A 27,378-nucleotide genomic window follows, 5' to 3' on the forward strand; every position below is an offset into this window, starting at 1 on the left:
AGCCCGTGCGCCACAACGAAAAGCCCGCGTACCGCAATGAAGACCCAGCACAGTCAAAATAAAAAACAAAAACAAACCCCCCCCCCAAAAACCCCAAATACTTTTATTTCCCACACACCTGTCAGTAGTAATTAAATTTATTCTGTAATGTGTGAACTGCAAAAACATTAAACCCCAAGGAATTATTGTTGCTTTTGGAGATAGAGACTATCTTTACAATTTATGGGACTTGAGCATAGTGAAGCTCTGTAACATAATAATTTAAAAGTAAGAATAAAGGGGCTTCCCTAGTGGCGCAGTGATTAAGAATCCGCCTGTCAATGCAGCAGACACTGGTTTGAGCCCTGGTCCGGGAAGATCCCACATGCCGCAGAGCAACTAAGCCCGTGCACCACAACTACTGAGCCTGTGCTCTAGAGCCTGTGAGCCACAACTACTGAAGCCTGTGCGCCTAAAGCCTGTGCTCCGCAACAAGGGAAGCCACCGCATTGAGAAGCCTGTGCACCGCAATAAAGAGTAGCCCCCACTCGTCTCAACTAGAAAAAGCCCGTGCAGCAACGATGACCCAATGCAGCCCAAAAAAAAAAAAAAAAAAAAAAGTAAGAATAAAGTTGATTACCAGCTAATATCTTACATTTTCTGACATGTCTTAGGACGTGTCACTCTATATAGTCTTGAGAACCCTTAAAGAATGTAACTTAAGAAGTGTAGCCTTGGCCTTCCCTTGCCTCCATATGCAGTGCCATGCTCTTCTTTCCACTCTTCCTTCCTGCAGCTTTATCAATAGGTTTACAAGAACAAAAACATCTGTTTTGCCATGGGCACAGATTCCTATGGAAGCTGAACTAAGACAGTGGAAAAACACAGCCTGGATAAGCCTTATTTTTTTAATGTACACTCCCTAATATTCATGATATTTATGCTGATTTTAAAAATGATTATGAATAAGCACTTGTTTTCATGCCTAATAAATATGCATTGTGTGTATGCATGTGTATCTCTATCTATATAAGTACAGGTAGACATACATGTATACATATACATGAGCTAATTTTTTTAAAGATTATTAACTCCAGGTTAAGACTCCATGCAGCAAAAAAGAAAAAAAAAATTTCTAGGAAAGCTGGTTTATGAAATAAGTTTTATACACTGCCTTCACGTATCCATGAAGTTTCTAAGTGAGAAAAAGAAATCTTACCCTTAGCTGCGACTTCTCACCAAATATATAAAGGGCTGCTTGGCGTTTCAAGAGCTGGTTTTGCAGGTAAGTGCTGTTACTGAAGGACGTCGAGTGATCCTTGCCTGCCAGCCGGGCGCCAACATCAACGAAGGATGTTGGAGAGCTGATCAGGCGAGCGCTAGAGCGAAGACTTGCCCAAACACCTTCACAAAAGTCAAAACAATTGAGTGAGATAATCTGATGTGAGAATGACACTGAATAGGGGAAAAGATGCATGCTCTGTGGGTACAGTTTTAGAGGTAACAGCAAATTAATTCATCTAAGTAATCATGTATCATATTGGTCATTTGTCATTTACTTTTGCATCATATAAGCATTATTAATATAGTATTTCAAAAATCATTTGGCTCAGAGGAACCTAATAAGTCACCCAAGTCAATTCTATTTTTGTATACTGATATAAATTCAGTAATTATAAGTAAATACTGGTATCATAAATAGAGTGCACTGGCTCTAGGAAAGAAAAAATGTGGGCAGGATGCAATAATGAAGCCTAGGAAGGAGAACGTGGAGTAAATTTCTCAGGGCTTCAAAAAAGAAGGAATATTATTCTGCTTTAGTCAGTCAATTTAACCATAAAACCACATTAAGAAATAAATTAGAACTTTACTAAACCCACTAACATCTGAGAATTAATATTTGTGTATCATGCCAAAATAATGTAATTTTAAGTCAGTATAAGTTATATTTTAGTCTTTTTTCCCCCAGTATCCAGGAAAAACAGTGAGAAGTTATAAATTTAGTAATGTGCATTTCACTGAATCTTAGGAAGCTTTATTTAAAAGGTATAGTCAGAAGCAGATGTCTTCTAAGGGAAAGGTCAAGCTAAGCTACTGGAAGGATCTCATAAGTTGACCTTAATTATATTAATTAGAAAAATCAAGGATTTCTAATATGCAAGTGAGACTATCAAATATCTAAACACAAAGGCATATAATAAGTCCCAAATTTGACAGAGCTCCTTACAAATGCCCACAGACTGTAGCGTTCAGGCTGGTGACGGAGTCACAGTGGTGCATAACACTGCCACTGCTTCCCTAAAGTGCATTCTCTAGATTTGGAAAGGCTCTTTGAGAAGCTTTAATCTTTGCCAAATGTTAAATCAAGCCATGTTTCTAGGTGACTACAAGTCATCATGATAATGTCACATCTGCTTCTCTTTATAAGCATCTATAGGGTCAGGAGACCAGTTCTCAAGAAAAGGTATTGTAAATTTCTGCTTAACATGGATGAAACTTTCTATTACAACCTATGAGTTTTCTTAGATGTTACAGCAAGTGTTAATTTTTCGGTAAATGGCATCACAGAGGAAATTCAGAATGTGGATGAGAATAAAGATAATTTGACAAACAAATGTGAAAAAAGTCACTTGTAACACATATGCTTTCATATGAAGATGGTTAAAAAGAGTGACACATCAGGACAGATAATACAGTACCTTGATAATGGACTCTTCCCTTAGCTGAAGATTTGGGATTTGACTGAGTAAAACATTTATCTCTGTACCCATGCACTGGTAGGCAAGATTAAAGAAGGAAGAAGGAATGAAATGTATATAGCAGCAAACATCAGAGCAAATGGAGTAAGAAAAGAACAGGTTAATTTTAAACATTAAGTTAATGATAGGGGAAAAATGTAAATATATTAAAAGCAGAAGATTTGATTAACAAATAAAAAGCTGCACGGTCACACAAAAAGATGAATTGAGTGCCTGTTAAATGAAATTTCAGCACTTGTTTATAAATATTATAAATAAGCACAATGAAATGGACAGCGCAGCAAAGAGTGCCACTAAAAAATTATACCAAATGGAATAAGCTTTTGGAGGTTGTCATTTGGTGAGAAACAAATTTTTATAATAAAATTAAGGAATTTGGGGAGGGGTGAATACACTGGCCCTAGTATTTAAGGAGGCTGACTGATTGGCAAATACGATGTGTTGTACAACATGTTTGTTCTTTGAGCAAGGCCATCATATCAGGAATGAACCTCTAACAACCATTTGGAATAACAAAGGGCATGTTTTTGCAGTAGAGCATTAAGCATTGCCACACTATCTTCTTTTTTTCCTCTTTTCATTTGGAAATTCCATTTATTTTCCATAAGCAGATAGATAGTTACAAGCAGCAAAAATTTATGACCCTGTGACAATACCCAATGCCACTAAAAATACAGCTTGTGATGGTTGACGTAATGACTTCTCCTAAAATCCCTATTTGCACCAAAATGATAGGCAGTATCAAAGATAATACTTTTGTAATTTGAGTAATATTGTTTTTTTCCAACAGAAAGAAAGTGCTTCGTGACTTATCGCAAACTTTACCTGGTAATAACAATAATGGTGAGCGGTAAGTTACAGTTATATTCTTTGCTGAGTAAAGGAACTGCTCAAATCACTTAAGGAAAATGATTCTGTACTTATTGAGGATTGAAAACATTAATGGCAGGATTATTAAGCTATCCATTTCAAAACTGCATAAAATATGACATAATTTGATAAAAGAAAAATCATCATAAGTGATTTTTCATTTCTGCCTCACTCCTTTGGAAGTAGGAAATGAAGGGCCTTGATGGCTTTAGTGGCCAAAGGAAGTCAGAAAGCTAAGGGTTCCAGAGGCACTGGCTGATTATACACAGAGAATGCTACTGCAAGACAGAACAAAGACCTGGAACAGCATGAAAAAGGCACAGGGACTCCTGTGTGCGAGCCAGCTACTCTCCTTTCTGCCAAGGTTTTAAGCTTTCCTATTGGAATATGGATCATTAAACGCTTACAGTGAAGCCTGAGTGGTTGGTTCCTGATTCTGAGATACTGTTCCCTAAATATATCATTTTCTTATGCTAGTCCCTTGGCCTAGAATGACTTCTCCCATTTCTTTACCTGACAAACTTCTTATTCCTTAAGATCCAGGAACAATGTAAACTCCTCTGAAAAGCATTCTTGACTGTCCTCCTAGAGTTGCAGACAGCTCTATCTGAACTCTGATCCCATTGCACTGTGATTACTTGCACATTTTATTCTACTTGATTGTGTACTCCAAAGGGCAGGGACCTAATCACATTTACTCTTATATCCATGCTGAGAGCCTGATATCTAGGTACTGCAAACATTTGTTGATTATTTTCTTTTTGAAAATTGATACATATGAGCTGTTGTAGTTCTCTACTATACCTTCAACTCAATTATTTGCCCTGAAAGAATGAAAAGGGTATTAATTTAAAAAAAATTAAGCACTTTCTCAAACAGAGCCTCATTAATGAAAAACTGCCAAGTGTTTATCACCTAGCAGAAAATCAGCAATGAGAAAACGGGCTGTACTGATATGGGGCCAGCAGGGCTTGGAGAACTGTACGTCCATCTGGCAATCACGTTAACCAAAGGCATTACACTACTGCATTGGTGGCGAGGTCTGCTTAGCTTCCTGAGTGATTCCTAGGTGTCAAATACTTGTCCTGAGCATGTAACACCGGCCTGGAGCGGTGTTTTTCCAGACTGCAGGGTCCTCCTTAGTGGTTTGTGAAATCATTTTAGAAGGTCAAACCAGTATTTTTAAGGAAGTGAAACAGATTAGAGTGGAAAATACTATGAGCACTGCATGTGGTATAGATGAATATTGTTTCATGAAACTTTCACTATAGTCTATATACATTTTGCATTGTGACTTAGTACTACCTTTGTGATATAAAATGTATATGTATACATATAGATATAAAATGTATTTCTTACTGTGAGCCATGATCAAAAGAGTTTGAAAGTTACTGGTCTAGGCCTAAGACACATTCTCCTTTATCTGCTTGCCTTTGGCCAGTGAGAAGCAACCTGGCTTAAGGTAATTTACATACAAATGTAGACTTTCCTCCCATTTCAGTGGAGTATTATGCAACAATAATGACAACAACCTCAACAATAATAATGGAACTAACATTTATTGAGCTCCTATTAATAACGAGCCACTTACTAAGTTAAGTGCTTTACATATATTATTTCATTCATTCCCCATAACTATTCTAAAGCTAGAATACTTTTTATTATCTCCATTTTACAGATGAGGACACTGAAAATTACGAAGTTTCCTGAATTGCTCAATATCATACACTAAGTGGTAGGACTGCAGCTTGAATCTGAATGTAACTGAACCAAACTCTTTATGTCTTGTCACCTAAGCAATCATGTGACCCTGGATCTGTCCAGCAGGGTCTGGCTAAGGGGACTGTTTCAGGGAAGAAGTGATACAGTTCATCCCACCCATGGGAGTGCAGTGTTGTTCAGAGCATGAGCATTTCCTAAGCAATGGTATTGTTCTCTCTACTCTGTTCAGAACAAAGGAGAGAAGGAAAAGAGATGCTTGGGTTGGACGTGACGACAGGGTATATTGAATTTATGGATGTGACCTTATGCCTAGCACAGTGCATGAGGTATAAGCTGTATTCAGTGAAGGCTGCACTGAAATGGACTGACCTAATCCTAGTCCCAATTATGCTCTTGGCTGCTAAGTGATCTTGGCTAAGTTACATCATCTCTCAAAGCCTCCTAAAGTACCTGTCCTGGAGGTTATTTCAAGGATAAAATAACACTGTAGAGGAACTTAAAGGGCTATGAAAATGTAAAGGATGAAAAATTTAAAAGCTGCCTCCATGTGGCTACTTCTCAAATATACCCAGGTATTTCATTTTTATATTTAAGAGGCAGATTTTCTCATGGCATTTTTCTATACAACAAGATAATTTATCCAAGTTGCAAATACTTGCATTTTCCCCATGGGGCATAAAAGCTATTGTAATTTTAAATGAAAAGCAATTCACATCTTCATTTTTTCTTAACTGGTTTTTGCGTCAAAAAGGTTGCTTCCCCTGGCTTAGGAACTCTTCAACGTGCATGCTGAACGCTAAGTGACCACCCTCACTGAAAAAGGGTGAAGGAGAAGGTGAAGGTCAGTCTAAACCCTGGCTCATCAGAGTGGGAAAGGCACACAGTGTAAATAACATAAGAAGGAAACCTGTAATTAAGATTCTATGACAATGAAAGGAATGGAAAAACAGTGAAAATACAGACGAGGAAAAAGGAGAAGGTTAGGAGGGAGATTTCGAGACAGGAGGCTCTTCCCACACAGGGTAAATGAGGAACTGCTGGAGAAGTGGTACCCAGCTCTCTGGAAGAATGAAGAGACTCTGTACTCGAGGGTGGGAACAAGGAAATGAACTAATGTCAGGGCATGCAGGTGTCTACATATAGTCTTGCCCTGGCCAATCTGAGTGTGCGTCTACCTGCCATGTTCATGTTAATAGGGAATCTTCTGAGAATTCCCAAACTTGCTTGCCCCAGTCCATTCCTGCTTCTCTATGTGAGAGGGATGATGCTATCAGAGGAGACAAAGGAAAGCAGCGCCAGGGATCACAGAAGAAGTTGAAGGTGCCAGGAAACAGCCGTATCTCATCTTCCAGTTAATCACTGGGACCTTGGGAGATTTGGAGGCTTTGGGAATGAAGAATTAAGAGATGGAGTAAAATAATAAGATTTGCGTTTCTGGATCCTAGCTTAAGATACCAGAATGAAGGGACCTGGTTAGGAGCAAAAAATTGTCATAAGGAAACACACTAAGTTTACAGGAATTTTCAGAAGAAAATATTTGGGAAGGGGGTCAGAAATAATAATTATGGCCTCATTATGCATAGAAAGGGTCATAAACAGATTAAATAGGAGATTTTAATCCTAAAATGTAAATACAGCCTTCCAGGTACCTTTGAGAATAGCAAAGAATGGACTCATGACTAGAATGTAACCACTAGTGGGGATTCCCTTGTATAAAAAAGCCATGAGTCTGAGGCCAATATAAAAAAAGCAAAGATAATGTAGTTGAAACAGATTGGTGAATATCCTTGTGCCTTAGGTACCAACACAGAAGGAGAGACAGTTTTGTACCTAAAATTTATATTATGGGTCACCTGGCCCAATGGAGGAAGAGATAACATGTTGTTGATGAAGTTTACAAAGGCAAAACTCAAGAGCAGGGTGGGGATGGGAAGACTTCAGCTAACCAGACATATGCCAGAAGTTGCACCCTACTAAAAGTTAAAGGGAAAAGTTTCTGACGTGCCTGCTAATATAAGCTTTCAGATGGCAAATAAAGCAATAAGAACTGCAACGTCGAACCAAATTCTGACAGTTCTTGGCAACAAAAATACCAGAAACCTTAGGAGAAAGTCACTGTACTATCTTTTAGTTCAGATTCACCAAGAAAGAAATGATGAAAAGAATGAAGTTTGTGTCTTCAACTTTAAAACAATAGTATTTTAAAAGTTCCGGAAAAAGTTACATATGACTGTTATGGGTTTAACTGTGTCCCTACCCCCTGTCAAATTTCTTATGATGTAGTCCTAACCCCCAGTACCTCAGAAAATGTGACCTTATTTGGAGATAGGGTCATTGCAGATGTAATTAGATGAGGTCACACTGGAGTGGGGTGGACCCGTAATTCAGCATGATTGGTGTCCTTATGAAAGGGGAAATGTGGAGACAGATGCACAGGGAAAATGTCATGTAAAGATGAAGGCAGCGATATGGCTGATGCTTCCACAAGCTAAGGAATGCCAAAAATTGCCAGCAAACCACCAGAAGCTAGGGGAAAGGCGTGAAACAGATTATTCCTCATGGCCCCCCGAGGGAGCCAACCCTGACAACACCTTCGTTTTGGACTTCTAGCCTCCGGAACTGTGAGACAAATGGTTGCTTAAGCCACACAGTTTGTGGCACTTTGTTACAGTAGCCCTAGCAAACTAATACAATGACCTTAAGGCCTGATTAGGAAGATACTTGAAGAAGGGTGAAAGCTCTTAGGAAATTCTGCCATCATAGAAAGTTCTGATGAGGTAGGGAAAAAAGCATCTAAAGAATCAATATGGCTGCCAGGAGATGTGCATAGTAATCTTGGTTTTCAAAAGGAAAAAAAGTGAATTTTGTAAAATAGAGTCTTTACGTTGATTCTGAACCACTGTCTCTTACTCCTCAAACTAGCACTTCAGAGAACAGGAGTAAAGATAACAGGCACTGGAGGCACAGCCTTCGAGTCTGGAATCATGTCTCCCTAACTGTCTATGCTTCTGTGCTCAGCCTTTCTACACTGCAAACTTGGAGCATCATGGAATGCTGCCAGAGCTGAGTCACCATTTAGATATGTTCCCCTCCTCTCCCAGTGCTTCCAAACTCATCAGTATGTTAAGATTTCAGCAATTATTATACCTCTTGTCCCACGAGGCTAAACTCATCTGTCACCATGCTAGTAATAAATTTGATCATTCGTTTAGAAAAGGGTAATTAAAAACAAATTTAACCATAATTAGTTGATTTGAAGTATCACTATCTAGAAAAAAGTTTTCTGCTTTTAAGGTTGTATCAGTGCTCAGTTATAAAATCAATCTTACTAACCTCCTCGAGCAAAGCTATTGGATGGGTTTACATCCAAATGTCCTGGCACTACCTGCTTAAGCACAGTGGACATTCTTGAAGTCCTCCTTTCAGTCCCTAAAGTCAGCCAAAAAGAAGAACAAAAACCATGTCGTTCGGGTTAACATTACTCAAATGACAAAAAGTTATCTTCATGTGTAGCATGTCTAATTGCTGCCAAACATTGTACTTTTTAAGTACCCAAAGCTTTAATAGAGATAACAAGGCACTGTTACTATTTCCTCAGAGATACACACATCTGCAAGATTATAGAGAGTTAGGTTTGGCAAGTGCAATCAGAGAATTTAATGATAAATGAAACAAGGCATGCATGGTGTTACTTTACAAGAAAAGCCACTTTCTGCTTATGTTGAGCTATTCAAATAGCTGATTAAGCCAAGGAGACCAACTTCTCAAGTCACATGCTCCTGTGTCTAACACATTAGGGTTACCTCTACATGAACCCTTTGGGGTTCCATCACATGATAACTGAAACAGAATATTAGTACAAGTCTTAATGGCTTCATCCAAATCTAGTGAAAACAAACTGTACTGCAAATCATAAAAGGCTGCAGAAATTTCAGGAATTTCAAAGTTATACATGATGATTTTAATAAATATACATTTAATAAACAGATGTTCAACTTACACATTCAACTCTGTAATATTTTAAAGTCTATGTAAAACAGATTCCAGGAAAAAAAAAAATCCCACATGACTTTATGTTTTCCACCACCTCTCCTATTACTCTTTTAAAAAGGAAATAATTAAATCTCTAAATTTGGTTACTATTTACTAGAAGTTAATAGTGGTACCCTGATGTCTAAATAAAATAAAGTTATAGCCCCACAAGGTAAAACATTAAGGGGTCATGTTGAAGGAACAATGCAAATAACTAAAGAGACTAACCCTAGGAATGAATATGACCTTTCACAGTTGTCAAGAAGAAAAATATTATTAAATCTTACCTGGAGACAGAGCAAGTGCTGGCCTGACAGTAAGGGTGTTATTGCCACTGAGTTTCTGATGGACAGAAACTGCACTCAGTAAGGCTTGCAAGTACTTTTCTTGTTCTATGCTACTGGAAGATTCTAAAGAGGAGGTAGGAGCTATAAAAGGAAAAGATATTACATAAAACAAACTGTATCTATGTTAATAAAACAGGCTCTCTCTATATACATACGCTTATTCTTTCTATATATGGTCTTCAAGTTACCATACCCAAATATAGAAACCAGCCCCACTTAAAGCTCCAAACTATTAAATGGCTAACCCTCCTATGATATTGGTTTCACCACACCTACTTCTTGATTGCCTCATCATCCTCCCAGAAAGAGCCCAGGTCTGGAAAACCAACATACAGCCGGTCCTTCCAAGCATAGGTGCAGTTTCTCATCAACCAATCAACTCAAAATAAAGATTCATAAAAGACAACATGTCCTTGATGATCTCCCCCAACCACTCTGTCCATGCCACTGTTTGGGAGCAGAGGATGGAGCAGTTTCCCTCAGCATCCCAGAATGGGCAGAGGTGAGAATATCCCAGTACCAGTAATTTTATTCCAATTCTGTCACATAGGCCTAGGGGATATGAACTTGTAGAGGGTTGTTGTGGGAAGAGAGGAGGAAGATGAGAAGACAAGAGCAGCTGCTGCTCAATTCCCTGGTCCTTTTGAAAGAGGATCAAAAAGTATGCACAGATGGAAACAACTGTCAGAGCAAGTCTGGGTTGGAGGGAGTCTGAGCCTGGCTTGTGTGGAGTAAAACAGAATCACTGAAATTGGCCCAGGCACTTTAAAGTGGCATCGGGAGAGATTCACTGGAAGGACAATAGATATTAACAAATTTTCTTACAAGGTGAATAGGAAATAAATAATTAGCATTACTATATTTTTGTATTTTATCAACTTTAAGGTGCCATCATATTTTATAAACTCTAAAATGTCATCAATTATAAGATGCACCACAATTTTATGTACTAAGACTAAAAAACTCTGCCATTTAAACCATGACACAATTATTTCTGTCACATGAATTGTAAGTTGCATTCCAATTTCAGAGATATTAAAATGTGAGCAAATGTGTGAGCTCAAAAATGTGAAATATAGTAAATTTATATTGAAAAATAAGAAACCAGTGGAATAAAACAATTTCAATTTTTCTAACTAAAAGTTCAGTGATATGTGCATTAATGCTTAGTGATATGCTCATTAATGCATTAATGCTGAAATGATTCTCTCACTTTATATAACCTACATATGCTGTGTTCTATTATACCCATTATGTGGCTTGGGAGGATTCCTCTGGGCAGAAAAAGTTAAAAGCCAACTGCCTTCAATTACACAAAAATGCCAGGTGAAATAATAAAAATAACAACAACAACAATAATAATATAGCGTGGTGTGTGTCATGCCCTCAGTCAACTGAATGATCAAAGATGTACTGGCCAACTTTTAACTTTCAGGAAGGAACAGATGAGAATAAAGAAGAGATATCAAAAAGCACATGGTTCTACCTACTGAACCACTGAACTTGAGTGAGTTCATTTCCAAAGAGGAAAGAATGCAGCAGCCATCCCTAAACTGGATCTGATATCTTAGCAGTCCTTGTTTAATTTTATTGAGCATCTACTTTAAGCTAGAAGTTATGAGAAAGCTTAGCAAAATATAGCTCCCGACTGACCTCAGACCTCAGACATCGTGCTCAAAAATATCACTTAGTGTATCTTTTTTAAGTTGGCCCGTGTGTGTGTGTGTGTGTGTGTGTGTGTGTGTGTCTTGTAGGAATGAGATAGGATATCTTATACCACATGGGACAGAATCCCTATTTGCTTCTGAAGCGGTTAAATATATTTAATGCTTCCCAAAAGAAAAGAAAATGATTAGTATATGTAATCTGTTTCCATCTGTGGATACTCTGGTTTGTGAAGTGAAAACAGCCTAGAACCAAAGACTTCATTATGTTAATTTCTATTAAAATCCAAATATAAACAGACATATTAAGCAAGATGGCAAATTCAAGGTGGAGCCCCACATTGTCAAGTCTAGTTCTTAAGCTGTACATGTATATAGCACCGTGGAAAAGGCTATGTGTGAGAGGCTCGATGAAAGGGTACAACTGGCATTCCCAGATTTTACTTCCTTCATTTTTTGGAATACTCTGAAGTGGAAGGATCAGAATACTGCTGTAAGAGAGCTGCTTACCTGCCTGAGGGGAGTTCTGAGATTTAAAAAGGCCAACTACTCCCTTCCCATGGAATCCTCCAGATCGCAGAAGAAGGGTACTGCTTCTTGAGTTCTTCCAACATACAACAGGCAGGCGATTGTGTCGATAGCAGCGGGCTACTCTTGGTAAACTACTGTCCTGTACAGCTTGAGGTACAACTAAAAGGCCAGGATAGCTTTAGGGACATGGAAGGGAGAAAGAGAATAATTTGGATGGGCGAGGAGGGGTGGGGAGACGAGAAGAAAAAAGAAATGGAGAGAAAGAGAATATAAGAACATGAATATCATAATATCATAGTAATTTTCTAAGACTCAAACATATTGGTGGAGTGGTAAGACACATATTTCAAACATGAAACTAAGTTTTAACTCAGTTCTTTAGGGTTTGAGAAGAAAAGGCCTAGATGGTGAAGACAGCTAACTCATCCACTAATCTGTATTATTATTATTATTTTTAATAAGCCTACTTCAGTGATACTGCAGCCTTTTGCTAAGGAACAAGCTTAGAAAATGAAAACGTTACAAAGAATTATTAAAAAGGCTTCTGTTAAACATGATTTCCCTTGCCTTATACATGACTTGAAATAAAGATTGCAAGATTAATGTATTTTTAAAAATTAATTAATTTATTTATGGCTATGTTGGGTCTTCGTTGCTGTGTGCGGGCTTCTCATTGCAGTGGCTTCTCTTGTTGCAGAGCATGGACTCTAGATGCACAGGCTTCAGTAGTGGTGGCTCATGGGCTTAGATGATCTGCGGCATGTGGGATCTTCCCGGACCAGGGATCGAACCCGTGTCTCCTGCACTGGCAGGCGGATTCTTAACCACTGCGCCACCAGGGAAGTCCCAAGATTAATGTATTAGTGTCAACTTTATGAGAATGACAAATCAAACTGTCAACTCATTGGATTGCTGAAATGACAACAGAGAATAGAGTACACTAATATTTAGACTGCCAGAGATGGTGAAAGGATTAAAAATCAAAACCAAATGATCTTTGGTATGAAAACAATTCGTTCAAATGTCAAGTACGTTTAAATATTTTATTAACACTACATGTTGATAATTAAAAAAAAAGATTAGCTCGTAAAGTTACAGGATATGATGCTGGGAAAATGAAAAACAGGCAAGAGACCTTGTTTTTAAAGATTACTAAGTACTAGAAGACAGGCAGCTTTCAGAGCATTTCTTTCCTTTAGTTTATTTAGAAATATTAGACCAAAGAGATTTCATATTAATAACCTCCTAACCTCTAATCCATGTCTTTTTTTGTGACTTTTTTTATTATGGTAAAATATACCTAACATGAAATTTAACATGTTAGCTGTTTTCTGTGCACAAATCAGTGACATTAATACTTAACCAGAGATACCTTGGAAGTATTCTGAAAACTTAGTACTTCCATGCTTCAGGAAGTTACAGGCTGTATTCTTCTAATACCACAAACTGATAAAGAGACCTAGCTACAGACATAATCATTCAAGAAGACTTGAAAAGCAGTTCCATTATTTAGGGCCCTCTATTTCTTTTTAGAAATCCATATCACTAGCACCTAGGTCAAGAAATGGACCATAACCAGCATCCCCTGTGTCACCTCCCAATCACTATTTCTCCCTCTTCCTCCTCAAAGATTATCACTATCCTTGACTGCTAACAACATGGATGAGTTTTGCCTGTTTTTTTGAATAAAAAAGGAACGAATAGAATTTATTTTTTTGTGTCTGGCTTCTTTTGATCAACAGTATGTTTATGAGACCCATCCAAGCCTTTGCATATAACTGTAGTCTGTTCATTTTCATTGCTATATAGTAGCCCACTATGTGACTATACTATTTATCTATTCTTCTATTGTTGATTTTGAGTAGTTTCTAGTTTTTGACTATGTAAGAAACACGTTGCCATGAACATTCTTGCAGTTGTCTTTTGGGAGAACATATGCATTCCTAGATGGAGTAGAATTTCCAACAGATACATGACAGATTGTGCACTGTTCAATACATGTCTAGAAGTTTAGTAGATGCTGCCAGACAGCTTTCTAAAGCTGTTTAACCAATTTACAGTCACACCAGCAATAAAGAGTTCTACTTGCTCAACATTTTTACTAGCAGTTTGTATTGCTGGTCTTTTAACTTTTAGCCATTTTTGCAGGTATAAAGCAGTCTCACTGGGACTTTAATTTGTATTTATCTGAAGACTAATAGGTTGAGCATTGTTGGAGGATGGAGGGAACCAAAAGTACCCATCAAACTGAGAAGGCATCTTGAGACTAAAAAATCAGACAGGCAGCTCCATATAATTAATGGATCAGTTTATTACAGGGTAACTAACTCATAGGGTGGGATCTAGATCGGATGAATAATGATGAGGAAACATTCTCAACTGCATTCCAAGCCACTGAGGGGCCACTGGGACAATTTTATAGTTAACCTAGGGTATGGGGGTAGGTGCTTGAAACAGGATGTGCATTCTCAAGAGATATGAATAGGTAACTAGTCTCATGGGTACTGGGAATACTTATGGGAAGGTTTTCATCATTGTTTGGGGACTAACAGAGCATAGAGGCTACCTGGTCCTAATGATAATTAAACAATATCTATTAACTACAAAGCTCTTGATGACAGAGAAGTGATTCACTGCATAGTACAGTGCTTGGTAGGGTCAGCGAAAGACAGGAGAAACCGTAAGGGCCCAAGATGGCATCAGTTATGCTAACAGCCATACAAGCATCTTTTCAGATATTTATTGCCCACCAGGATATCCTCACAAAAGAGGATATCCTCTGCCATTAGTTATTGCCTTTTTACTCTCTTAATGATGTCTTCTGATATATAAGACTTCTTAATTTATCAATTTTTTACTTTCTGGATAGTGTTTTTCCTGTCTTAAATCTTTCCCTACTTCAAGGTCATGAAGATATTCTCCTGTCTTCTGGAAGCTTTTAATTATTTTAACCTTTTACGGGTAGATCTACAGATCAATGGGAATTGATTTTTGTCTATGCAGTGTAAGGTAGAGGTCAAAATTAATTTTTTTCTTGTATGGATATCCAGCATATCTTTTCTTTTCTTTTCAATCTTTCTGACTTCTATTATCTATTTTTCTAGTCTTTTTGTACTTCCTAAGACCTCTAGTACAACACTGACTGGAAGTGGTGATAGTGGGCATTCTTTTCCTGATCTCAGAGTACAAGTTTTCAATAGTTTACCATTAAGTAATTTTTGCTATAGGATTTTTTTAGACACTTAGGAGATTAAGGAGCTTCCCCTGTATTTCCAATTTGCTTAGGGTTCTTCTGTAAAAAATCATAAATATATATTACACTTTATAAAATGCTTTTCTGTATACAATGAACTTAAAACACTTCGTAATTATTTTAATGTGGTGAACTATGCCGATTAATTTTCAATTGTCAAGCCAGTTCTGTATTTTTGTAATAAACTATACTTGTTTATAATAAATTCTGCATGAAATGAAACTTTTGTCATTATGAACCATCCTTTTTTATTGCTAGTAAAATTTTACTTTAAAAATCTACTTTAATATTTATATAGTGACAATAGGTTTTTTTAAAGGTAGTTTTGCATGGTGTATTCTTTCTGTTCACTTTCAACCTTTTTGTAATCTTGTACATTAGATAAAGCCCTTAAAAGCAGCATAAAGCTTAAAAAAATTCTGATTATCTTTTTCTTTTAATTGGAGCATTTATCAATTTATAAGTAACATAATTACTGATATATTTGAATTTAAATTTACCATCTTACTCTTTGCTTTCTATTTGTCCCATCTGTTCCATACTTCCTTTTCTCTCCTTTCTTGCCTTCTTTTGGATTATTTTTTATTATTCCATTTCCTTCCTTCTAATAACTTGAGGGATTTATGTTATTTAATATCACCATAAGTTCTTTATAATAAGTGTTCTAATAAGTGGTCTGTTAAGATTTTATTTTGTTTCTGACAGATTGAAATGATAAATAATGTCTGTTTTCTCACTGTCAGGTATGATTTTGATAGCAAGCTTCTCAAATAGTAGGACATCACGCCTTACACCTTCGCTTACACTTATATACAAACAGAATATAGTTAGAACGATAGAGTATCAGGAAAATTACTGCATACTCAACAAAATCACAGCCTTTCAGTACTTAATGCAAAAATTTTATCTGTCCCAAATCTCACACTATACTCCCAATCTGTTTCTCAAGTTTCACATTGGTATTTGTACATTTAAATTGTCATTTAAAATGAGATCTCTATCTTTGAGAACAGTAGGATTGAAACTAATAGTAACATTAAGACAACTTTCTAAGACATGTACAAGGCTTACAACTTACAAAGTACTTTCACAGCATTATTGTATTTAATCAAACCAGTAATTTATAAATGCAAAGAATAGAATTTACCTGGAAATGAAAATGATTAAACTTGTGGATGGTAGAAATGTAGTTTTAAAAGATATAAAGCATGGAATAGGGCTTAACAGATATACAAAACAGCAATAGACAAAAGAACAGAAAAAAGAACATGTGTTCATTTACATTCTTTAAGTAATATCTCCTGAAAAAATTCTAATTAGACAGCATAAGGAAACCCTACCTACACTTGGGTTAGCAAATTACAGCCTGTGGGCCAAAACTGGCCTTGCCCATTTATTTATGTGCCGTCTATGGCTGCTTCAGTGGCAGAGTTGAGTAGTTGCAATGAGAGAACATATACCCTGCAAAACTGAAAATATGTATGTACTATTTGGCCCTTTAAAGAAAAAGTTTGCAGACCCCTGACCTATAGCAGATTTTCATCTCTCCTCTCTGCCTGGGCAAATTCTATCCTTACTCAAGTTATCTCAGACATGTTAGAAGAGAGGCAAATGGGACGAGAAAGACAAATATGGGAAATTCATAAAGCGGACAAAAACTTTTACCATTCACTTTCTGATCTAATATAGGCACTGTTCAGTGATATAACTACTTCTGAGAATGTCAGTGAGATGCTTGCACATGCTGCATAAAAAGTGTCCCTTAAACACACATACCCCTGGACACCTTGCTCCTGTTTTCTAGCATCTCTCTTTCTCTCTTTGCTATGGATGCAAATAGCCCATTCAAGATGCAAATGGAAGGAAGGAAAGGTCTCTTTTTGGACACCACCAACAGACTTACCTCCGGCAGAGTGAGTACATCCTGTTGGAGGCAGTGATTCGAAAGTACTCTGGTTTTGAGCGAGAAGAGCTGCTACTTATGGTTCCCAAACCTAAACGCTGATAGTCTCTGAAACAAGCTTTTTCCACTAACTGTTCCATTGTAGATTTCTCCGAAGCCTTCAGGGTGGTACTTGTGGGGAGTTCACTATCATCTGAAACTGTGATGGCAGAAACAGGTTTTGAAGAAATGATAGCTCAAAGTAGAGGATTAAAAACTTCCTTCTGAAGAGGATACTTAACCAAGAGAGGTTTATATTAGGGCTAGAGGTGCTATGTATACCAAAATTAAATCATGTAACTTCTCTGAGGAATCATTATGCTTAAACATAAATTAAAACTGTAATAGTCAGGAAATAAAACATCAGGAGCTCAACTAACTCAAAGTGTCAGGGAAATTAACTCAAAATTTCTAAAAACAATCTAATTTTGAATTCATTACCCATATTTTTCTGTTTCAGTCAGGCTTGCTTATTAATGTCCACCTGTAGTGATTTCTGTTTAGGACTCTATAGAATAAACATTCATACTTTGTGAGAGACTAACCTGTCAGTAAAACTGATCTCTAACATGATCACTACACAAACTCATCATTCCAGGTTTCAGTTAACTTCAAACAGCATAAATTTTTATTAGAAATTTTTATATTAAGTAGAAGTTCACTAGTGGGAAATGACCTTTCTTAGGTATGAAGGAGTTGTATTTCGTAGAAGTTATATTTTGTCAGAGGATGTGGTATATATGGGAAACTCCCTCACAATTTTGCAATCGCAGGTTACAGAATCCTTTAAGATTTTAGATGTTGGAAGAATTCCCAATAATGAAGTATTTTAGGGAGGATTTTAAAAAAAACAACATTCCTAATTGGTACTGCATGTTCTAACTAAAAAAAAAAAAAATTTCCATGTTAAAGACTATCTTTACTTACTTCCCTGTTTATTTTTAAAGTGAGAGAAGTCAAATTAAGCTTTCAAAGTTTTTGGAAATGTACTCAAAGTTCTAAAGTCAAAGGGAATGATATGGCTCTCTTCCATTAAAAGGAAAAAAAAAACCCCAGCTTATCTCTATAAGACTTTGTGCTTTAGTTTGTGAACTTCACAATGCAAATATATCATTAGGTATCAGTTTTATTTGTGTTGGCCTCTTCAGAGGAGCAAAGAGCATTATATAATTTGGTCTTTTGGTGGAATAACTATCATAGAATAAGTTTTTGTTCTGTGAAGTCATAAAATCTTTGAATTAGAAGTCAATAGTGATGGGTAGCAGTAGTTTTTGTATGGCTTTCCATGTGACTGTGAGAAGCCAGGGTTCCAATAAATGGTCTTTTCACTGCCCCCAGAGGCAAGCCCGTAGATACACATACTGAAATGGAGACCTTTAGCTAGTGAGCTCTCTAAAGGTGAGGTTTCTATCTTTAAAATGTTCTTGTTGTTATTTGTAGGAGTAAAAGTAGCAGTTGTATAATCACTGATTGAGTCTAAGAGCCTGAGAAAGAAAAGGGTACAATGGCATCCTCTCTATTAGACCAGATTCTCTCTAGTGTTAATTCCATAAGCATACTTGACACTAGGTTAAGGAATAACCTTTTGCTGCTAGTTTTCTGCCTTTATTTTCCTGACGGAGAGTTATCTCCACTTCCCAGATTCTGCTCTTTTAAATATTTAGCAGGCACTTTTTTCTTATCATCTAAGAGTGCCTTCATCTTAGGCCCCCATTTTGATTAAGAGTACCCACAATGTTCTTACCAAAACCTCAAATCTTCAACTTTGAATATTTAATGCCCTTATTTCCTTATTCTTATTCCATAACAATAACGTATGGGGGACTACTTTATACCTAAATTTTCTATGTAGCGGGGTTTCTTTCTTTTTCCCTTTAATGAGACCCACATAACAGTGGCCAATCAGCTCTATGGATTTGGTAGAGGAGGAATATAACTTAACAAAATCTTATCTGAACAATGGAATATTGGGAAAATAAAAATTTTTTTTTTCCAGTTCTGAGAAGCTGGTAAGTGCCTCTCATCTTATTAGATAGATCTAGGTTTTTGAGAGTCAGGTTTAAGTGCAACTATATCTTAGTCTCTTGTTCTTACTCATATAAGAAGAAAGATACAAAGTTCATTCATGAAGGAAAAACAAGTTCTCACATACCAGATATGTCATCCTCTTCATTCCATCCAGGACGGTTCACTCTCTCTTCCACAATTGTCCCTGTCCTCCTCTTCAATAAATACTGCCGCCCAATCGTCATTTTCCCTGCCCTTTTGGCACCTTTCACAATTGTTTTTGAGAAGGTGCTACAAGTCACAAAACCAAAGAGAATGTCAATTTCATATGAAGATGCCACTTATATTTTTTGATACCTATGTTGCTCAACTTGTTTCTTCTCTATTCCCACAGCCACTAGCATTGTCCAGACCTTCATTAAGCCTCTCTTTCTTTAGATCACTTTTTATATGTCAGCAGACTAATTTCCCATAAAACACTGCTGTCATCAGGACACTGTTTTAGGCAAAAAGTGCAAGAACCTAGAGTGGGACACAAACTACTTATCATTCCCCATCTAAACTCCTCAGTTTGGCTTTTTGGTCAAGCATGTCCTTAACCTACTCTGGTTATCCATGCCACTCCCCCCACCAGTTCCCATAGACTATGCTTGCGGAAGTCCTCCTCCATGGAAAGCCAGCCTGCCTCCTTCTCTGCTGATTCAAACTCTCTACTAACTCATAAGTTTTTCTTTAAGATCTTGACAATTATAACTGGCAACACCTTTACTTATTTCTTAAGTGTTTTAAATGTGTATGTGTGGTGTCCTGCCTTCTGACACTAGAAGCCTTCTGAGATACAGAAAAGAGTAAAATCATTCCCCTCTTTGAGAGGAGAAAAAATAAGAAACCAGAAATTTGAGTATCCTTTTGAGAGTCAGCTTTAATTAAAGAGAAACTAGGATTTAGGTCATTTGGACCTAAAAGTACTTTATTTAAATGGTTTACTTTTTCTTGCTGATAGAAATTCTGGGTATAGATATCTACAATTCAAAGAATTAAACAAAGAACCTATTTCCTGAATAATCATATTGAGATGAAGGTTTCAAGTAAGATTGTTTTTGATTATGTTCTTCTTTATTGCAAAGAACAGAACTCTTTTTGTGTTTTCTTGTCATTCGATGAAAGGTGGTAAGGATTCTTTTGTTGTCAAATAGTTTTGCCAGTCCTTGTCTTTAGTGATCTGAAGTGTAAATCTGAGGGTTATGAGCATGTTTTACATAGTTGTTAGAAATCACAGAATACTGGTACTTCCTAAATTAAGCCTATTGTGAATCACTTCAGGTGTAACTTAAACTTAATGGGATTTTTGAATTTTTTCCAGCTAGAGCTATATCTTTTGTTTTATATATGCAAGACAATTCTAAGATATTTAAGAATTTAAAATTGCTATATCTCTGTTGTAGCTTGACAGAATCAGCTTGATTTTATAGATATATATAACCAACCCCCCCCGACAGTTTCTAAACATAAAACACCATACAAAACTTTGTTTCTTCCATAGAGGGCTGAGATAATGAATATCACAGGCTCCCCTGTGACCCCACAGTGCTAAGATAAGATGCTTAGCTCACCATTGTAATTGCCTAGAAAGCTGCTCATACTTCTTCAGCATCTCATATCTGGCTATGCGTGGTCTCTTTTGCTCACCAGGTAACAACGGTACAAGTGGCTAGCTATGCAGTTTAGAAATGACTCAAATCACCTATAATCCCCAACCTATCCCACTTTCAGGCAAAAAGAAGGCCTTTTCTCCAAAATCTGCAGAGTAGTCCCTAATATGTAATTTGTACTAGCAGATGTCCAAATTCCAGGTGTTTGATGATGAATGGACTGAAATGTTAAGCCTTATATTTTATCACTAACTGAAGAGAATTTTAAAGCAATTGTTATTTTGTAATAACTGAAATTTAAAAGTTTCAACATGAATTCCTCAACATTTTCATCAGAAAATAAGTATTCCTACTAAAGAAATATGACAAGTAAATGCAATGCCTGATCCTGGATTGGATCCTGTACCAGACAGAAAAAAAAAGTAGCTGTAAAGGCTCATAAGCAAAATTTGAATATGGAATCTGGGTTAGGTAAAAGTTTTATGACAATTAAATTTCCTGGTTGTGATTACTGTACTGTGGTTATATAAGATAATGTCTTTGTTCTTAGGAAATGTATACTGATGTATTTAAGGATAAAGGGGCATTATATATGTAACGCAAATGGTTTAGAAAAAATATATATATGAGAGAGAAAATGATAAAGAAAATGGAATAAAACAAACAACTGGTGAATCTGGGTAAAGGGTATACAGGAATCCTTTGTACTATGTTGTAACTTTTCTATAAATTTGAAATTATATCTAAATAAAAAGTTACAAAAAAGAAAAAATAAACATTCTCATCTCTAGACCAGAGCAAAACTGTCTACTAGGCCTGGATATTAATGAAAACTGAAGTTAGAAAGCGATCAGTACAGGAAAAAGGGAAAACAGAATTTCACATTCTAAAAATGCATCATGAGCAATGGACATGATTGTTACATATATTGATGCTGCTGTTCCGTAACTCCTGAGCTTGGTTCAATGGGTGTGACAAAACAGCAAACAAAAAGAACAGTCACATATTGACCCAAAAGATAGGTCACTTCGCCTGACAGTCAACTATGGGAGGGCTGAAATGAAGAAACCTGTCTTCTTACCGAAAGGAAGTGTTCTTTTCCTTCTGCTTGGGTAAAATTATTTGTGGGGTAGTTTGTCCAGCAGCAAAAGCAAAGGTGGTAAAAATGGACTGAGGATAACGAAACTTCATCAGCTGTTTCTTAAAGATCTCTACTACTTCTGGACTCACTTCTTCATCAAATGCTACTTTAATCAACTAGGGACAAAAGAAATTAAACATATCAGAAACATTAAGGATTTCCAGATAGCTTCCCCCAAATTACTGAAATAACAAAAAAATAATAATACTAAATGGCAAGAGTTTCGAAGTTGAAGGGACCTTGGATATCATGCAATAAAATTTAAAAATTTCAAAAATAAAAAAGGCTCAGAAAGGTTTACTTGTTATAGATGGTTAGTTGGCAAGGAAAATCGTGTATCTTGAAGTTGAGTTTCTTTAAGACTATCTTTTCTCAATTTCTTTTCATTTCTTTTCTTTTTTTTTTTTTTTTTTTGGTTGAGCCACACAACTTGTGGGATCTTAGTTTCCTGATCAGGGAATGAACCCAAGGCCCTCGGCAGTGAAAGCACAGAGTCCTAACCACTGGACAGCCAGGGAATTCAAGACTATCTTTTCTATGATGGGATAGGGAAATTAACTTATAGTGGCTGGAGTAGGAAACATGTCCTTCTCATTTATTAACTGTTGGTTCTAGATAGGGAATTTGGCCTAAGAAGGTCTCTTCCTACCCAGAGATACTATAAACCTGGGAAGAAAAAATTCAGTTTGACTAGAATCCTACCCAGTAGACCCATGCAGCATTCTAGTTTAGAGTCCTTTGGCAGTTGGAATAGTGAAGAAATCTCTAGGAGGTCAGTACTCTCAGGTGACCAGAGAAGGTCTGGGCCTAGAGATCAGCAGACTTACATTTCACACAATTAGCATATGGAGGTACTAGGGAGGGCTTCTTGCCTGGAAGGAACGAGGCAAGAACTGGAACCCCTGCAAATCTGAGAAGTCAGAGACAAGGCAGGAAGAGTGAGAAGAGCACAATGTCGCAGACCGAGAATTATAAAAAAAGGAAAACTAAGAAAAGATCACTCTTCCAAGTGTCTGGTTTGCATCAATAATTTCACAAGTTCTGATACGTTCAGAGCTCCCTGAAAAAACCTTTGCTTCATCAGGGGTTACTTAGAACCTTAGACCTAGCTATAATTCTCAGAGCTCTACCTTTTCCACAGAAGAGCCACAGGGCATTTCCTTCTGAAATAGATCCCAAGAGATGCTTTCTGTCTAAAGACTTTATCAAACCCAAACTAAGGTATGACTTGGCACAGAATAAGAGTCAACTGTGTGTGTCTGAATTTCTAAGATCACTGAATATCAACAGATAATCTGTTATTACTCTGAGTTGACTGCAGGGCTCAGGAAATGGAGGATTAAATCCAATACCATTCAAGAGTTGACTCAATCAAAGATTACCCTCTCAGACCCTCTAATTCTCCTCATCCTCTAACTCCTGACCATATGATCAAAAGAAAGTGGTCATGACATCATTTGTAGAAAACTTTTAAACAGCAGACAAATGGCTCCCTTTCTTAATACCTGAAAAGATGCTGATGTGATCTGCAGTCCTTCTTGCATGTTCTGTTGTAGCTGGTTCTGCATTGCGATCTTCTTCTCCTTGGTGATGGAGGCAATGGGAAAACTTCGCACAACTGTCTGCTCACCAACTATAGGAAGACAGGGTACAGACTAAGCAACAGCACTTTACAGCTCATTTATTTTTTAAAAATAAATTTATTTATTTATTTTTGGCTGCATTGGGTCTTTGTTGCTGCATGCGGGCTTCTCATTGTGGTGGCTTCTCTTGTTGCGGAGCACAGGCTCTAGGCACGCGGGCTTCAGTAGTTGTGGTGTGTGGGCTCAGTAGTTGTGGCTCACGGGCTTAGCTGCCCCGTGGCATGTGGGATCTTCCCGGACCAGGGCTCGAACCCGTGTCCCCTGCATTGGCAGGCGGATTCTTAACCACTGCGCCACCAGGGAAGCCCTTTTCTAGAGCTCTTTTTTAGAGTCTCTGCGCTCATTTCACCAGCCTCTGCCGGAGAAATGTGTCTGGAGAGGACAATATCCAGGAATGCAGTGAGAGAAAGTGCCACGACTCTAGAATCGCATTCATTAGTTTTGTTGCATGGCAATTCATTCCTGAGAAAGAATCCTTTCCCAGAATGAAGGAACTGTCCCAGCCTGCCAGGCTTCATTCTAGTTCCCCAGCCTATTATGTGCCACACAAGATCATCTGGTTTAAGGTATCTTATAGGAAGGGTAGGTTTTATACAGAAGAAAAGAAGTATCTTCAAATATTGAAAAGACACTTATCACATTTAATGTAATAATAAAGCAAAACAGAAAAGATTGTTAAAGTTTGTTTCTGTATAAAGGTGCTATACTATGTATATGTGCCTTCAGAAGATATATGATTGGGCTTAGGCCCAAGATTTTCAGGAGTTTAAATATTAAAGCAAGAAAGGGAAAATACAAATAATTATTTATCAACTACCTGAGGGTATGAAGATGAGCATCTAGAAAAGAAGCAGCACACATGAAGCTTCCCTTGGAGAGCTCACAGTTCCCCATGGGGGAGGAAAGTCACATGCAGAATACAGAATACAACAACATGCAATTAGCTCCTAGGTTTGAGGGAACACGGCTTTAAATATTTCAGAAGGGGAGAAGACTTCTGCACGCTAGATGGCTAGAGACTGATTCCTGGAAGAAGTGAGAGAGAAGGTGAGCGTTGAAGAGAATGTAGGTTTGGATCTGCAGAGGGGGAAAGGGTGGGCATTTCAGGCAGTGGTACAAGTAACAGAAAGGAGGAGCAATGGGCAAGGCCCCTCAGCTAGTAAGCCAAAGGGGGTGAGATTTAAACTAGGTTTATCTGACTTAAGAGCCCATATATTAAGTAATCTACTTATTATTATCAGAATTCCTCAGTCCCTGAACTTTTGAATTCCTAACCTGGAAAATTCTCTTATATTAGACTCGTACCTAGAGCCTAAACAAAATCAAGACATACACAGGATTTAAGTTCTAAGATGTATTAAATGACTTATATAACACATGTCAAATGATCAGATTTCTATGTGGCATTAAAGGAGAAATTTTAAAATTTAAATTAACTTAAAAAGAGAAATAAAAGAGGCAAATACAAAACTTTTCTCTGATGAAAATAATTTTCCTAAAATGTGAAATTAACCCAAAAATTGTCAGGAAAAAACAAGAGACCAATACAAGCTTTCACACTAAATATGGCTTTGATTTCTTTAAAAGACATAAATTAGAGCAATTTAAATGACCAAGTATCTCATATATTTATATGCCCAAAATATATGTTTATGGCCACTGAGCTCACAAAGGTTTTAGTAAAAAAATGCTTTAAGTACTAGATATTTAGTTTTAAAAATACACTTGCTTACAAATACAAATGTAATTTATTTACAGTAACATGACAGGAGAGGATTGAGAAATTTTGCTCTCCTTTTCACTCTTTTTCAAAAGAGCACAACTATTCCTGCTGATTCATTTTCTTTATTGAATTTTACAAGCTTTTTGCTTTTCATGTGGTAAGCAATCTTTATGACCAATAAACCATCTTGATTCTATCTAAGCAAGGGATTATACAACTGTGAGATGTTGAAGATAATACAGTTTATAAATCTGAATTCCACTGTCTAACAAAGTGCATAACACATAGTACACACTCATCAAATGCTATTGAATAAATAATTTCAGATGAGGAAAGAATTCTAGTGACCATTTATCCCAATGTTTCTCAATCCTCAGTATGTAACAAAAATACACAGATGCCTGGGGGGGGTTCCCCCTCCTAGAATCCTATTACAGATTCTAATTCAATTGTTCGAGAGTTAGGCCCAGAAAAAAACCTTTTTTTCTAAAGCTTCCCAGATAATTCATGTACGCAGGCAAGGCTGAGAGCGACTGCATTATCACCAAGCAAGCCCAATTCCCTAATTTTATCAAAGGGGAAATTGAAACTCAGAGAGGTTAGGGGACTCACTTAAGATATCAAGATTGGTCAACAGTGATCTAAACCTGAGCTTCTTGATTTGGAGTCCAATAATTTTACCTAAAACCTTATATGCTTTTCCTATCAACCAGAATAGTTTATATAGAGATTTAAAAAAGATAATTCAGACTTGATAAGGTATGCTATTCCTTGCTAATACAGAAGATTGTAGAGCGTAGTAGTAAGTAGAAGTTGAGGGAGTTTAGTGAATAGAAGAGAGGTATCTTCTTAGAAGAGAGGTCTGCTGAATAGAAGAGAGGTCTGCTAAGAGAGGAATGGGGTTAGTTGAAATGGAATGAGAGAAGTGGGGTTAGTTAGTTAGTGCTGTACAGCCCTGCAATGCTTAGCACACCCTTCCACAAAAGGGATCATGAGTCTGGAAAACCTCAGCCTTACAGTTTACTGCAGGACTCAGAAGGTGGGGCAAATCAGCAGAGGATGTTAGTAGCTAGATACTATGAATATCCCTAAGTCACAAAATGCTGCCTCATGAAATTATTATAGTTTCAGTGGATGAACCGTGGTTTGCTCTCTAGAAGATACCTTTGGTTCTTCAAGTAAGAATCTATGATCCAAATTATTATTAGCTTTGACAGACAAAAGTTCTAAAAAAAATCTGTGTAGTAAAAAGGCTTACTTTGAATCTGAACTGACTCGCAAATCACTGCACACAGATGGAATCGAAGCCTCATGCAGCACACAGATAACCCTGTTCTGATGGCATTATATGAGCCATACCTAGCTGATCATGGGGAGTCCCTCTGAACAGAATTCTGTATGTGGTGAGGAACAAGGCTCCTTCTGCTGGCAGGAGCTGAGGGCCTCCAAGAAGACCTCCAGTGGCTTCTTCTCTTCCATCAGGATCCAGCAGGACTCGAAGACCTTCACAAACAATTTCTTCTCCAGGCAGTAGAGCAGGTCTAAGAATCTTGGGCTAGCAACAGAGAAAGTTAATTTAAACACAACTCTAGTGGGATTTCCAACCCTTAGACCAAGGTTATCTTTGCAGTTACAGAGCTAAAAAATTTGAGCCAGACTTCCCAAGTAGTCAAAATGAGTAAACAGATTTGGGAAGAGGCAGAAATGATGTTTCTATATCCAAATGCAAAAAGATTCTTCTCAGCATTGCTTATTCACAGTAAAATCACTGGAAATTACTAAACATTTTGAGATACCTATTCAATGGAACATTTTGCAACCATTAAAAAGAATGACATGGATCTATATATGTGAACATAGAAAGATGCCAGAATACATGGCTAAGTAAAAAAAGAGCTACCAACCAGTGTGTATATTATGATCCTCTTTTAGAATATGAACCAAACTGTTAAAGGTGGTGCTATCATGGTTAAGAGTAGAGGTCGGGGTGAGGAGGACCATGGGGCACTTTCATTTTGTACAATGTGTGCTTCTTTAATGTTTCAATTTATACAAAAGCATTGTTACTTTGAAAATTGAAAAAACAAATATTTTTTAAAAATGGATGCATCTT

At 37.1% G+C, this 27,378-nt stretch overlaps 1 protein-coding gene across 8 annotated transcripts in view; it reads right to left on the reverse strand.

Moving 5' to 3' along the window:
• SBF2 (SET binding factor 2) overlaps positions 1-27,378 on the reverse strand; it is a 465,909-nt gene that overhangs the window by 37,944 nt on the left and 400,587 nt on the right. For 7 of the 8 annotated variants that reach the window (XM_019948149.3, XM_073808603.1, XM_019948148.3 and 4 more), the window contains 9 exons: positions 26,625-26,820; positions 23,405-23,532; positions 21,840-22,015; positions 19,252-19,397; positions 17,061-17,259; positions 11,884-12,080; positions 9,650-9,790; positions 8,664-8,759; positions 1,199-1,383 (listed from right to left, as the gene is read on the reverse strand). In XM_019948149.3, the coding sequence (XP_019803708.2) occupies positions 1,199-1,383; positions 8,664-8,759; positions 9,650-9,790; positions 11,884-12,080; positions 17,061-17,259; positions 19,252-19,397; positions 21,840-22,015; positions 23,405-23,532; positions 26,625-26,820 (1,464 nt within the window). The remainder of the gene's footprint in view (positions 1-1,198; positions 1,384-8,663; positions 8,760-9,649; positions 9,791-11,883; positions 12,081-17,060; positions 17,260-19,251; positions 19,398-21,839; positions 22,016-23,404; positions 23,533-26,624; positions 26,821-27,378) is intronic. The other variant, XM_033862524.2, reaches the window with a different exon arrangement.

Source organism: Tursiops truncatus, chromosome 8, assembly GCF_011762595.2.
Source record: "Tursiops truncatus isolate mTurTru1 chromosome 8, mTurTru1.mat.Y, whole genome shotgun sequence".
NCBI classification, from domain to species: Eukaryota; Metazoa; Chordata; class Mammalia; order Artiodactyla; family Delphinidae; genus Tursiops; species Tursiops truncatus.